The following is a 14074-nucleotide window of genomic DNA, read 5'->3' as shown; positions in this document are numbered from 1 at the left end:
CCAGTCACTTTGGGGAGAAGGCAGACATGCACTAAAGTCTAACCATCATGCTAAAAAGTATGTACAGTGTAAGTATTGAGAATTTTGAGGAAGGAAAGGTCACTGAATGGAGGCACTTAACCCATTACTGCTGAATGAATAAATAAATGAAGTGGAGTAAATGTAAGCTGAGGCTTATGGGATGAGGTGGACTTACGGACACAGTGACAGGAAAACGATTTTAGACCTGAGCGAGGGAAGATAAATGGTACTCTACTCAGAGCTTCTGAGCAGACCAGTTTGGCACAGCAAGAAATTCCCTCAGGGCTGTGATGTTTGCCCAGACTGCAGAGTTCTAGGGTTGGTCTCTGCATCGGTTGCTGTACAGAGCACCCCAGGCAATGTGCATGAGCAGCCAAGGTTGTGAACCGCTGAGTGGCAGGACTTCTGCTGTGTGGGAGGGGCTTTCACTCGTATAGATGCTTACATTTCCACTTTCGGGATGGAGTGGAGCAGAGTTACATGAGCGCCAGAGAATTGTGACCAGCTGTTTTCTCCTTTGGCAGATGAGAAATGAATTTACCATTACTCATGTTCTCATCCCCAAGCAAAGTGCTGGGTCTGATTACTGCAACACAGAGAACGAAGAAGAACTTTTCCTCATACAGGATCAGCAGGGCCTCATCACACTGGGCTGGATTCATGTAAGCAATTCTGAGCTCTCTGAGAGTTAGTCTCCGCCTCTCCCGTGGTGGTATAAACACACTGCGTGTTTCTTTGAACAAAGTCAATTATATCCAGATTATTTATTGTTTTTCTCTCTTTTGGATGCGGTCCTTAGCATACTTGACTATTGTACTTCAATATTGTTTTCTTCCCACTTAGGGCTTTTAATTTTTTTAACTTTTTATTTATTTTTTAGTAAAAATAAACTGTTTTCCCTAAAGTTCTAGTTACCCTCTGAGTATGACTGGTGATGGGATGCTGGCCTAGAATACATGTGGACATTGACCATAGAGACTATGCCTACTGTATACAGATGATGTTCCTTAAAGGTATATAACTCAAAATATTTTAAATGAGCCAAGGAGGTTAATTCAGGTGCTTGCATTTGGTCATTTGGTCTTTCTTAAAGCATCTTTATATAAACAAGAAGGGCTATAAATACACATGATTTTCAAGTGTCTGCATATCTTGTGCAGCCTTCTGGTAATGTTCAGGTAAAATATGATGCCTTCCCTAAAGATTATTTTTAAATTTTTCTTTCTATTCCTTTTTAAGCCCTCACTCTCATAACCCAAGCTGCATTTTATGTTGTATGACAGAGTTGCAAATAAATTGGCTTATTCTTGGATTACACATACTTGTATGCCAGAATTTGGGAAAGACTGACGTGTGAGGCAGTCCCGTGTGTCGTCCGTCCTTTCTTCTGTTCTATTACATTCATGTTGGTGATTTGCCTGTTATTGTGTATCCCCACCACACCCCCATTGTAGTAGATGGGGGAGAGAAAACTTGTTCCTTATCTGCCAGGGGATACAAATTTGAGTAAGGTATGATTTTAGCCTCATGAAGGAGATTAAATAAATAGACAATTAATAACTTCACCTGGGGCATAATGTGCTAAGGGTTTCAAGAGGTGCCAGGAAGGCACTGTGGAATTCAGAGGAAGGAGGGACCATGCCTGATAGGGTTTAGTAGAATGTTGGCAAGCTGGACCTAGGTCAAGTTCCTTATGGAGCAGACAAGTAGAGAAGAGGCAGACTCTGTTCCTGGAGCACTGTGGGGACCAGTTCGCTGAGATTTGTGATTCATATCAGGAAACAATGGTAGACATGTATTTTTGTTTTTTGTTTTTTGTTTTTTTTGAGACAGAGTTTCACTCTTGTCACCCAGGCTGGAGTGCAATGGCAAGATCTTGGCTCCCTGCAACCTCCGCCTCCCAGATTCAAGCAATTCTCCTACCTCAGCCTCCCAAGTAGCTGGGACTACAAGTGCCCGCCACCATGCCCAGCTAATTTTTGTATTTTTGGTGGAGATGGGGTTTCACCATGTTGGCCAGACTGGTCTTGAACTCCTGATCTCAGGTGATCCACCCGCCTCGCTTCCCAAAGTTCTGGGATTACAGGCATGAGCCACCGCGCCCGGCTAGATATGTTTTAATGCAGTACATTGGAGCCGTGTTCTGGAGGGTCTGGGGTGGACAGGCAGAATTGTTCCACTTTTTAGTAAGTGGAGAATTCTTAAAGGTTTTTGAGCAGAACAATGATATGATTAAAGCCATACTTTAGAAAATTTAACGTAAGTACAGTTTTAAGGTAGGTTGTGGCAAGGAGATGATTTAAGAGGTTAGTGTGCTGATAAAAATCTAATAATGATGAGATCTAGGGTGATGCCATTGTGTTTGAGAAGGAGGAGATGAGTGTAGGATTTCAGAGGATTTGAGAAATGAGTAATAGAGAATGATGACTCAGAGTCAATGGTGACTTAGAGGTTTGGGGCCTTGCAGTGAACATCTCGTAAGCAAAAGTAGGGGATCCAGGAGAAGGATTTGATTTGAAAGTGGGGTTCAGTTCTGAGCAAGTTGAATTTCAGGTACTGGTGAGATATCAAATCATTGGAGGTAGTTATCAGCCAGTTGGCAATGTAGGGCTAGAACTTGGGAGCAAAGTCAAAGCAGGAGAGAGGGCTCTGGGAATCCACTATGTAGTGCTGATCTTGGAAGCCCTGGAAGGGGGAGAAGAGTCTAGAGCAAGAAAAGGTTCACTGGCAACTTGGGGGACAGGCCACCTAAGGGAACATAGAATGTAGTTAGCAATGAAGCAAAGAGATGTATGAAAAAGGTGAGGGTAGTGTTAAGGGACAGAAGCCATAGCAGGAGGAAGGTGTTTGTTTTGTTTTGTTTTGTTTTGTTTTTTGAGACAGAGTCTCACACTGTCGCCTAGGTTGGGGTGCAATGGCGAGATCTTGGCTCACTGCAACCTCCGCCTCCCAGGTTCAAGTGATTCTCCTGCCTCAGCCTTTTGAGAAGCTGTGATTACGGGCAGCCGCCACCATGCCTGGCTAATTTTTTTTTTTTTTTTTGGTATTTTTTTTGTGTGTGTGTATTTTTTTTTTTTTTTTTTGAGACGGAGTCTAACGCTGTTGCCCAGGCTGGAGTGCAGTGGCGCGATCTCGGCTCACTGCAAGCTCCGCCTCCCGGGTTCCCGCCATTCTCCTGCCTCATCCTCCTGAGTAGCTGGGACTACAGGCGCCCGCCACCGCGCCCGGCTAATTTTTTGTATTTTTAGTATAGACGGGGTTTCACTGTGGTCTCGATCTCCTGACCTTGTGATCCGCCCGCCTCGGCCTCCCAAAGTGCTGGGATTACAGGCTTGAGCCACCGCGCCCGGCCTTTTTTTTGTATTTTTAGTGGAGACTGGATTTCACTATGTTGGCCAGGCTGGTCTCAAAATCCTGACCTTGGGATCCACCCACCTCGGCCTCCCAAAGTGCTGGGATTATAGGCACGCCCAGCCAAGAAAGGCTTTAAGAAAGAATTTCCGGATGTTAACCATGTCACATGCTGCGGAGAGCTCCAGAATGGTGAAGACTTGGATCGGCCTGGATTTGATCAAATTATTGAGGACCTCGATTTAGTGTGTTTTAGGCATTAATGGGAGTAGACTGTAAGAGTTTAATAAGTCATAGGGATTAAAGTTGTGGAGATAATGAAGTGTACACTACCATTTTGAGCAACCTAGCTCTAGAGGGAAGGAGAAAGATGGGATGGTGGTTTAAGGAGAAGCTGGGTTGAGAGAATGTTTGGTTGATTGTTCAGAGTGAAAGGCTTGAACGTGTTTTGTTTTGATTTTGTTTTTCAAAAGCTTTGTATTTTGAAATATAACACATATATATAAGAAAGCACACAGAAACTAATTATATACTTTAGGCCGGGCGCGGTGGCTCACGCCTGTAATCCCAGCACTTTGGGAGGCCAAGGCAGGCGGATCACGAGGTCAGGAGTTCGAAACCAGCCTGGCCAACATAGTGAAACCCTGTCTCTACTAAGAACACAAAATTAGCCGGGCATGGTGGCACATGCCTGTAGTCCCAGCTACTCAAGAGGCTGTGGCAGGAGAATCACTTGAACCCCAGAGGCAGAGGTTATGGTGAGCCAAGATCACGCCACTGCACTCCAGCCTGGGCAACAGAGCGAGACTTGGTCTTGGGAAAGAAAGAAACTAAATGTACACTTTAACAAATCATTAAGCAAATATCTATGTACATACACTACCTAGGTCAGGAAACAGAACGCTGTCAGGAGCATGCATGCCCTAAGGGAGGGAAGTCCTCTCTCCCTTGCTTCGTTTATAATTTCACCACTTCAGTGTGTATCTCTAAACACTATAGTTTACTTTTGCCTGGCTTTTACCTTTTTGTAAATGGAATTATACCATATGTATATTTGTGTCTTGCTGCTTTTGCTCAACATTTTGACGGTTTATCCACATTCTAGTGTGTAGTTTTCTGAACATGTTCTTATGCCCAATGAGCCAACAATAGAGATGGAAAAGGGCAGGAGAATCAAGGTAATGTGATGATAAGGAAGGACCGAATCAGAAGCACAAAGAGGGATTCATCTCACAGGGGGAAAAACATCCATTCCTCCAAGACAGGATTGAATGAACAGAAATGAAGATACAGAGAGATTTTCGAAATGATATCTGGAGGAGTTGAGGAAACACGTTTTAGACAATCTTGACCTCAATAAAGTTGGAGTCTAGGTCTGCTGTTGAGCAAGAGGGAGACCAAGGAGGATTTAGAAACTGGAGGAGATGGGGGAAAGGTTAGAATCATTCTGTACAGACTTCAGGTAGAACTTAGCTACAAATGAATAAAAGCGTTTTAAGTATCAGTGAGGGCCCAGCTGGGAACAGATTTAGAGCCTAAATTGATAGTAGTTCAGCTTATTTATTTATTTATTTATTTATTTTGAGATGAGGTCTCACTGTGTTGTTTATGTTGGAGTACAGTGGCTATTCACAGGCACAATCATACTGCACTACAGCCTTGAACTCCTGGGCCCAAGTGATCCTCCTGCCTCAGCCTCCTGAGTAGCTAGGACTGCAAGCAAACACCACCATGCCCAGCTAGTTCAGCTTTTTTTCCTCCATAACATTTCTGCACCATTCCTTCCTAATTCGGGATTAAAAACAAACAGGCTGAGGTGGTGGCTCACACCTGTAATCACAGCACTTTGGGAGGCCAAGGTGGGAGGATCTCTTGAGCCCAGGAGTTCGAGACCAGCCTGGGCAACATAGCAAGACATCATCTCTATAAATTTAAAAAAATTATGCATTTGTGGTGGCACACGCCTGTGGTCCCAGCTACTTGGGAGGCTGAGGCAGGAAGATTGCTTGAGACTGGAGGTCAAGGCTGCAGTGAGAGCCGTGATCACGCCACTGCACTCCAGCCTGGGCAACAGAGTGAAAACCCTGTCTCAAAAACAAACGAAAAGCAGACCGTAAGATTTATTCAGATCTTGAAATTGGCCAGAGGAAAATGCAAAAGATCAGTTCTTCCTTCTTAACCTTGTCAACTATAAATCAGCTTCCCAGGTCAAAAACTTTGTATGGTCATGGATTGATCACCAACTGTTGTCAGACCTCCAGCCCAGAAGTCAAGGCACTCCTCATCATGTCTCAGCCCCATCTGAGCCATTTCCCTCTAGGGAAAATTTCCCATCCAGGCACCCAGGCTGCCTTCAGCATTCACCCTCCTTGCTCATTTCTGCTCCTTCGGCATATTGTTTTCTCTTTGTGAAAGTGCCTTCCTCTATCCCCAGCAGCATGGGCACAGTGAACATAGTGAACTTTCATTCAAGAAACTTGACTGTGAAAGGAAGGAGGGAGAGAAGGTACAATAGTTAGAGAGGAGCAGGGGATCACGGCAAAGTTTTTTGATTCCGTTTAATAGTTGTTTACTGAGTCCGTGCTTATGTCTCTTTATTATCTTTCTGGCTACCCACATTTACTCCCAGTTAGAATCCTGGGCTCTAACCATGGGATGGAAGGTGGTGTTGGCACAGGCCACTGCTCCTTAGCAGCCTAAAGGATTATATTCTCATCAGGTAGAAACTTTGTGGTCACTGAAGTCCTTACATGTCCCGTGAAGACTTGTGTGTGGATTTGCTGCCTGCACTCAGCTAACACGTTCCCGTCCTGAAGGCGTCTTTCACAGTGAGCTCATCACAGCACCCCGTGGAATGGTGCTTCTCAGATGAGGCTGCACATAAGAATCACTTAGTGAGCTTTCAAGAAAAGTGTTCCCTCATGATGGTTCTTTCCAGGGATGGGGTGCAGGAGTCTGGGCTTTTGTCAAGCTCCGCAGGAGATTTGTTTTTTTGGACAGCAGGTTTGAAAACGCTAGTCAATTGCATGTTTTTATTGTCTGTGCTTTTCTGTCAGTGAACGTTGGTTTTTTGAATCATGCTAGATCTTTTTCCATTTTTGTTACCTAAGATCACACCTCCTCTAAGATGAACATAGGTCATTATATGGTTGTCTGTTTTGCATATAAAATATGTGCTTAATAAAACAAACAATGGAAACAAATTAATCAGGATGCACATTTAGGTGATGCTTTAACTGATTAACCTCAAATTTTAGAATCGTGTTCTCCTTCCAAACAGAATGGTCTCCTTTGTATGGTTTAACTATCCACTGAAATTCAAGTAGTCCCCTACCTCCCATATCTTCCTTGGATGATGCTTTAGCTACAAGACAGCCTTTGCCTATAGAACCTGATTCATGCTTGACCTTTTAACACCTCTGTGGGAAAGAAGAATCATTCATCTAATTGTGGTTTACTAAGTCCTTGACTTCTACTATGTTGAAATATTGGGTATGTACCTTCTGTTCCAGAATGGGTGACTCGATGGTATGGAGAGACCTTGTAAGGAACCAAATAAGTCTTGATGGTCAATTAGAAATTATGAGTCTCTTGAAAAACAAAAACCTGAATCATCCAGAGAGAAACACTTCTTAGAGGAGATAGAAGAAATTCCCTAGGAAAAGTTCCAAGGGCCACTGCGTGCCGTTCACAGTTGTTGAGGACACTCATCTACCTTGTCCATGGATGCCCATCATGACAACCCCAGTAACACCTTTGATTCCATGGATCCCTGGGTGAATCCAACATCATAGTCCTTGAGTTCTTCCAGTTTGGTTCAAGAACAGGAGAACCAGAGCAGGAAATATCAGCAAACAACCTCCTCGTCTGTCTCCAACCCTGAGACACAAATGTCTTTGCCTGTCTCCACTCCTACTGTCTGGTGATCTTTGTGCAGCAGGTATGCTTCTGAAGGAGGTCTCCAAGCCAGTTTCTGTGTGCTGTCATCTGAGATGGGGCTCCCCTTGCCGGTTCTCACACCCCACAAGACCCACCACACTGATCTCCTGGCTAGCACACACCAACCTCAGGGAGGCCTTTTCTTCACACTTGGAACCCAGATCTTGATTTCCTTTTGAAAGGTCAGAATTTGTTTAACTGGAATGTGGCACAGCATTGAATTCTTCTGCCTTGTCTATTTCAGCTTCAGAATTCTGTTTTTCTCCCACTTTGCAGTGGTCTTTGAGTTTTAACACTGAGGAAGAGTATCTTTCCCCAATGATGCCCCAGATGGAAGGTTTGAGCTCTGTCCCTGGGTCCTCTCCATACCCCCCTAGTTTAATGGCCCAATGTCTTGATGCCTTCTCACATCACAGCTCTGCAGCCTACAGTCTTTCATCCAACCAGGAATTCCAGAACCCATCAGGCACCTTAGATCTTCTAAACCGGTGGGATCAGAGTCCCCGTTTTGAGTAGTACAGAGAGGAAAGTTCCCCCTTGTGTTTACCTCCCTTTTTTGTCTGCCTACTCCAGTTCCCCCTTTCTTGAGTGCTCAAGCTGCCTAACATCTTCCACTGTCTTCAAACAAGGGAAGCCAGAAAGTTCCAAGCCTCTTCGTCCTCAGTTTACTTTTGTCCAGTACAGCCTCAGTGACCTCTGGGAGCTCTCTCCCTGAGAAGGTTGTCTGAGTGAATTAGATGAAATGTGGTGGGTGGGTTATTTGATACGTCATCTATAACCATGAGCTAGGACAGCATGCAGTTGCCTGGGCTTAATGGTGTTGCTTTCTATTAGAAAAAAGATCACCTTATCATTCATCAGACACTCTACAGAATCTCAGAATTATGGTTCCGCACAATGTAAGTGAGAGCATATATCCACCTACCCAGGAATTGAAGTGGGATCTCCCCCACCCCATTTGTAGCATCTCCCTATGTTTGCTCTTCAGACAAATCCCCATCTGTTTAGTTGTCATTCTGCTGGGGCCAATGCAATCTAAGTTATTTCATTTCCTTAGTTATTTTCATCTTCTTCCCCTCTCTCATTGTATCCTTCACCATGGACAGCTCTTGCAGTTTCCAATAATTGTTTATACTCCTTATTTCTTTTCTTTTCTTTTCTTTTTTTTTTTTTTTTTTTTTTTGAGATGGAGTCTTGCTCTGTCACCCAGGCTGGAGTGCAGTGGCATGATCTCGGCTCACTGCAAGCTCTGCCTCTCGGGTTAATGCCATTCTCCTGCCTCAGCCTCCCAAGTAGCTGGGACTACAGGTGCCCACCACCATGCCTGGCTAATTTTTTTTTTTTTTTTTTTTTTTTACTAGAGACACGGTTTAACCGTGTTAGCCAGGATGGTCTCGATCTCCTGACCTTGTGATCCGCCTGCCTCAGCCTCCCAAAGTGCTGGGATTACAGGCGTGAGCCACCGCACTTGGCCTATGCTCCTTATTTCTACGAGCTCTTTTATTCATTTTATTCCTTGTTACCTAGGACTGTATAATGGGCACATATATATTTTTCATTTTCTTTTTCTTGTTTTCTTTTTTATACAAACAGTCTTGCTCTGTCACCCAAGCTGGAGTGCAGTGGCGCGATCTCGGCTCACTACAAGTTCCATCTCCCAGCTTCAAGTGATTCTCCTGCCTCAGCCTCCCAGATAGCTGGGATTACAGGTGCCTGCCACCATACCTGGCCAACTTTTGTATTTTTAAGAGAGATGTGGTTTCACCATGTTGGCCAGGCTGGTCTGAAACTCCTGACCTCAAATGATCTACCCCCCTCAGCCTCCCAAAGTGCTGGGATTACGGACATGAGCCTCTGTGCCCAGCCTGTTTTTTTTTTTTTTTTTTCTTTTTTTAATTGACAAATAACAATAGTCTATATGTTTTGAAATATGTATACACATATTGTGGAACGGGAAAATCAAGCTAATTAGCATATGCATTACATCACTTTTTTGTGATGAGAACACTTAAAATCTACTCTCTTAAGCAGTTTTCAAGTGTATAATACATTGTGATGAACAGTAGTCACCACATTGTATAGTAAGTCTGTTGAACTTAAAAAAAGAAAGAAATTATGAGTCTCTTCACATACTGGTATTAAGCTATATTTGTTTACAGTGCTGGAAAGGAGCTTCCTTACTTATTAGGAACTTCAGGTGGACCTCTCATGGTTGCAAGTGGCTTCTTACAAAGGAGATTGTGCCCAGCTGTCGAGAACTGTTTGGCTTTACTTCCTTCAGAGACCAGGCTTGGTTGTACAGCAGAGTAGTCCTCCCTTATCCTCAGGGGATATGAGCCCAGACCCCCAATGGATGCCTGAAATCACAGATAGTACCAAACCCTATATATACTATGTTTTTTTCCTATACATGCATACCTGCGATAAAGTTTAATTTTTTTTTTGAGACGGAGTCTCGCTCTGTCACCCAGGCTAGAGTGCAATGGCACGATCTCGGCTCACTGCAAGCTCCACCTCCTGGGTTCATGCCATTCTCCTGCCTCAGCCTCCCGAGTAGCTGGGACTACAGGCGCCCGCCACCTCGCCCGGCTAATTTTTTTGTATTTTTAGTAGAGACGGGTTTCACCGTGTTAGCCAGGATGGTCTCGATCTCCTGACCTTGTGATCCACCCGCCTCGGCCTCCCAAAGTGCTGGGATTACAGGCGTGAGCCACTGCACCCGGCAATAAAGTTTAATTTATAAATTAGGCACAGGAAGAGATAACAACAACTATAATAGAATAGTTACAAAAATACAGTGTAATAAAAGTTATGTGAATATGGTCTCTCTCAGAATATCTTATCACATGTAATATTTTCAGATTGCAGTTGATATGGGTAGCTTGAAACCTCAGAAAGGGAATCGCAAATAAGGAAGGACTACCATATATCCTCACTAAGAGGCCTCTGACTTTTTTTCTCTCCTCAGACTCACCCCACACAGACCGCATTTCTCTCCAGTGTCGACCTACACACTCACTGCTCTTACCAGATGATGTTGCCAGAGTCGATAGCCATTGTTTGCTCCCCAAAGTTCCAGGAGTGAGTATAAAGGGCATGGTTCTGGGTGTTTCAAGGGGGTAGTAGGGAAGAAAGCCTCAGGGGAAAAGGTCTCTATTCTTGCGGCCTTGTTCTTTGTAAAACACATAGATTGTAGTATAAATTGGTTATTCTAAAGGGCTTCCTTTTAAGCACCATATCATGATTAATCTATCATGCTTGTTCAAAAAGATATCCAAGTAACAACTTAGTTGCTATTCTAAGAAAAGTCCACAAGAAATTTGAAGTGTTTGTCTTGAAGCGATAGGAATGTCAAGAGTTTTATGTTGGATTAGCAAGTTTCAAAATCAAACACATTATCTCAGAATGCACTTCTTTTCAATTCCAAATCCTGTCTTTACTCCCACTTTGATTATTTACTATGAATTCTCCAGCAAAACTAGTGTGATGACAGTAATGAATCATTCTCTAACTGTGATTCATTCACCAGAGAAGAGACCTATGAGGCAGCATCCTACAGAAGCTGTCTCTGTGTGAGTGTGCATGCTGGTGTGTGTGAGTGTGCATGCTGGTGTGTGTGAGTGTGCATGCTGGTGTGTGTGAGTGTGCATGCTGGTGTGTGTGAGTGTGCATGCTGGTGTGTGTGTGTGTGCATGTGTTTGGGATGGAGGGACACCTTTGCTTGACTCTTAGCCTGCCTTTTTTAAATTTCAGAACTGGATTCTTTAAACTAACTGACCATGGACTAGAGGAGATTTCTTCCTGCCGCCAGAAAGGATTTCACCCACACAGCAAGGATCCACCGCTGTTCTGTGTACGTTATCTATGTAGAAGAAACTGGGGCTGTGCTTCAGGCAGGGAGGACAGTCAGAGCTGATGAAATGCATCATCCTTCCTGATCCACACAGAAGACCAGCCTTGTCACTTACCTTTCCACATCTCAATAGTAAGGACGTACATGAGAAGCAGTGTGGGATAGGAATAGATTTGAATCTTAGCTCCGCCACTGTGTGCCTTTGATTAGGCTACTTACCCTTCCTGGGCCTCAGTTTTCCCATCTGTAAAATAGGCATAATAATAACAACACCTACTTTATAGGGTTCTTGAGATGATTAACTGAAGTAATGTGCAGGAAGTACCTAATGCAGTCCCTGGCTTATTAAATGTTACTTTTTCCTTTCGTCAATGTCAGTTTCTAAGCCTGTACTTCAATAAGAGATTTGAATACAAAGGAAAAGAGAAGCCACTTAAGATAGGTAAATTAAGTATATTTGTAGAATTTTGCTTAAATCATAGGGGCTTTACGACCTTCCTACAAAGTTTTTTTTTCCCTATGCTGTGGTCTGTGAGTAAAAAGTTTAGTTGATGATAAGATCAGTATGTTTCCATTTGCCCCTCCAATCTGATTTGATGGTGTTGCATTACTCCATGCTGGCCATGGAGTATTATTTCTTTTGGGTTCAGAGAAAAGTCAGCAATATGAAAAAGGGACTAAGAACCTTGACACTTAAAAGGAACTGGAGATGTTTAGAAGAGAAATCCTAGGAAGGATCTGAGAGCTGACTTCAAGTGTTAGAAGAGTTGATGTGTGAAAAAAGGGATTGGGTATGTTTCATGTCACTCCTAGCACTACAACTAAGACTTCATGGAATGATGGTTTTCTGCTGAGCGTGAGGAAAAACTTTCTGACAAATCTGTTCAAAAATAGATCAATCTGCCTTGGAATGTCTAAGTACCAGGATGTTGAAACAAAGACTACACAATCAGAAAAAAAGGTTTGGGGCACCAGTGCCCACGTTTTCGGTTATAAAGACCCCTGTTGCCAAAAGGGAGCATTCTCCTCTCACCATGTGACAGTAGGTATACTTTATTATTTGGGCGACATCATAGCCCAAAAAAGTGTGATGAATTCAGTAATTCTTTTAAAGTAATGTATATTTTAGGGATGACACTATTTGTTCCCAAGCTTAGGCATCAAAAAGAATGAGTCTAGAATGTACATACATTTTAAAAATAAACAAAGGTATATAGGCAAACACTGATTCCATGTACAGGTGGAACTGGTGATAGTAATGAGTCCCAGACTCTTACCATAACTACCACTTAAATAGCAGTCTGGCTTCCAGACTGAGAACCACTAGCCTAGAATGAACATTTTAAATAAGGTTTTTTTGTTTTTGTTTTTGTTTTTTTTTGAGACAGTCTCGCTCTGTTGCCAGACTGGAGTGCAGTGGTGCGATCTTGGCTCACTGCAGCCTCCACCCCCCAGGTTCAAACAATTCTCCCACCTCAGCCTCCCGAGTAGCTGGGACTACAGGTGTGCACCGCCACGCCGGGCTAATTTTTTTTTTTTTTTTTTTTTTCTTTACTAGTAGAGACAGGGTTTCACCATGTTGGCCAGGATGGTCTTGATCTCCTAACCTCGTAATCTGCCCACCTTGACCTCCCAAAGTGCTGGGATTACAAGCATGAGCCACCGCGCCCAGCCAAAAAGGGTTTTTTTTAAATGACTTTTCAGGCCGAGCGCAGTGGCTCATGCCTATAATCCCGATACTTTGGGAGGCTGAGGCAGGCAGATTACTTGAGGTCAGGAGTTCAAGTCCAACCTGACCAATATGGCGAAACCCCACCTCTACTAAAAACACAAAATTAGCTGGGCATGGTGACTGTGCCTGTAATCCCAGCTACTGGAAAAACTAAGGCAGGAGAATCGCTTGAACTCGGGAGGCGGAGGTTGCAGTGAGCTGAGATCGTGCCACTGCACTCCAGCCTGGGCAACAGAGCAAGACCCTGTATGAAGGGAAAAAAAAGACTTTTCAGAATTTTCTAGGACTCCACCTTTCTTTCTTTTTTCCTGTTGCAGAGCTGCAGCCACGTGACTGTTGTGGACAGAGCAGTGACCATCACAGACCTTCGATGAGCGTTTGAGTCCAACACTTTCCAAGAACAACAAAACCATATCAGTGTACTGTAGCCCCTTAATTTAAGGTTTCTAGAAAGCTTTGGAAGTTTTTGTAGACAGAATAGAAAGTGGGGCATCACCTGAGAAAGAGTTGATTTTGTTTCAGGTTTGAAAAGAAATAACTGAACATATTTTTTAGACAAGTCAGAAAGAGAACATGATCACCCAAAAGCAACTGTAACTCAGAAATTAAGTGGAAAGAATGGTATAATGAACCCCCATATCCCCTTCCTTCTGGATTCACCAATTGTTAACATTTTTTTCCTCTCAGCTGTCCTTCTAATTTATCTGTCAATTTGTTTATATTTACCTCTGGGCTCAATAAGGGCATCTATGCAGAAATTTGGAAGCCATTTAGAAAATCTTTTGGATTTTCCTGTGGTTTATGGCAATATTAATGGAGCTTATTACTGGGGTGAGGGACAGCTCACTCCATTTCACCAGATGGTGAGGCTAACACATCCTGAAGAGTGATTTTGTCAGGAATTATTGTTATTTAACAAGTGTTTTCAGGATATTTTTCCTCTACAATAAAGTAACAATTAACTTATGTTTTTGTGCTCCAGAGTGATCCATTTGATCAAGCATTGTATAAACAGGTTAAAAGGTGTGGTTGTTTTGGAAAGGTGAGGGGAAAATGGAATTTGAGATATACTGACACTGAAGGTGTGTCCCAGTTCACTTTTAATTATTCCATGTTTTTTATCTGCCTGTTGCCGTCTTCCAGAGGTGTGAAGTCATCTCTGTTCTTTTGGTGCTGTC

At 43.3% G+C, this 14074-nt stretch overlaps 1 protein-coding gene across 16 annotated transcripts in view; it reads left to right on the top strand.

The window, feature by feature from the left end:
* STAMBP (STAM binding protein) overlaps positions 1 to 13862 on the top strand; it is a 34702-nt gene extending 20840 nt beyond the window's left edge. For 6 of the 16 annotated variants that reach the window (XR_012422178.1, XR_012422179.1, XR_012422176.1 and 3 more), the window contains 4 exons: positions 546 to 683; positions 10280 to 10392; positions 11065 to 11296; positions 13214 to 13862. Coding sequence is in view for 5 of the 16 variants with exons in the window: in XM_045369068.2 (XP_045225003.1) it covers positions 546 to 683; positions 10280 to 10392; positions 11065 to 11164; positions 13214 to 13270 (408 nt within the window). In the remaining 11 variants the exon portion in view is untranslated. Of the gene's footprint in view, positions 1 to 545; positions 684 to 926; positions 1035 to 10279; positions 10393 to 11064; positions 11297 to 13213 lie in introns of all 16 variants that reach the window. The other 10 variants (XM_045369068.2, XM_045369070.2, XM_045369069.2 and 7 more) reach the window with 3 other exon arrangements.
* Positions 13863 to 14074: the final 212 nt, after the last annotated feature.

Source organism: Macaca fascicularis, chromosome 13 (assembly GCF_037993035.2).
Source record: "Macaca fascicularis isolate 582-1 chromosome 13, T2T-MFA8v1.1".
NCBI lineage: Eukaryota > Metazoa > Chordata > Mammalia > Primates > Cercopithecidae > Macaca > Macaca fascicularis.
Note: the sequence above shows the minus strand (reverse complement) of the source record. Positions and strands in the feature narration are given on the sequence as shown.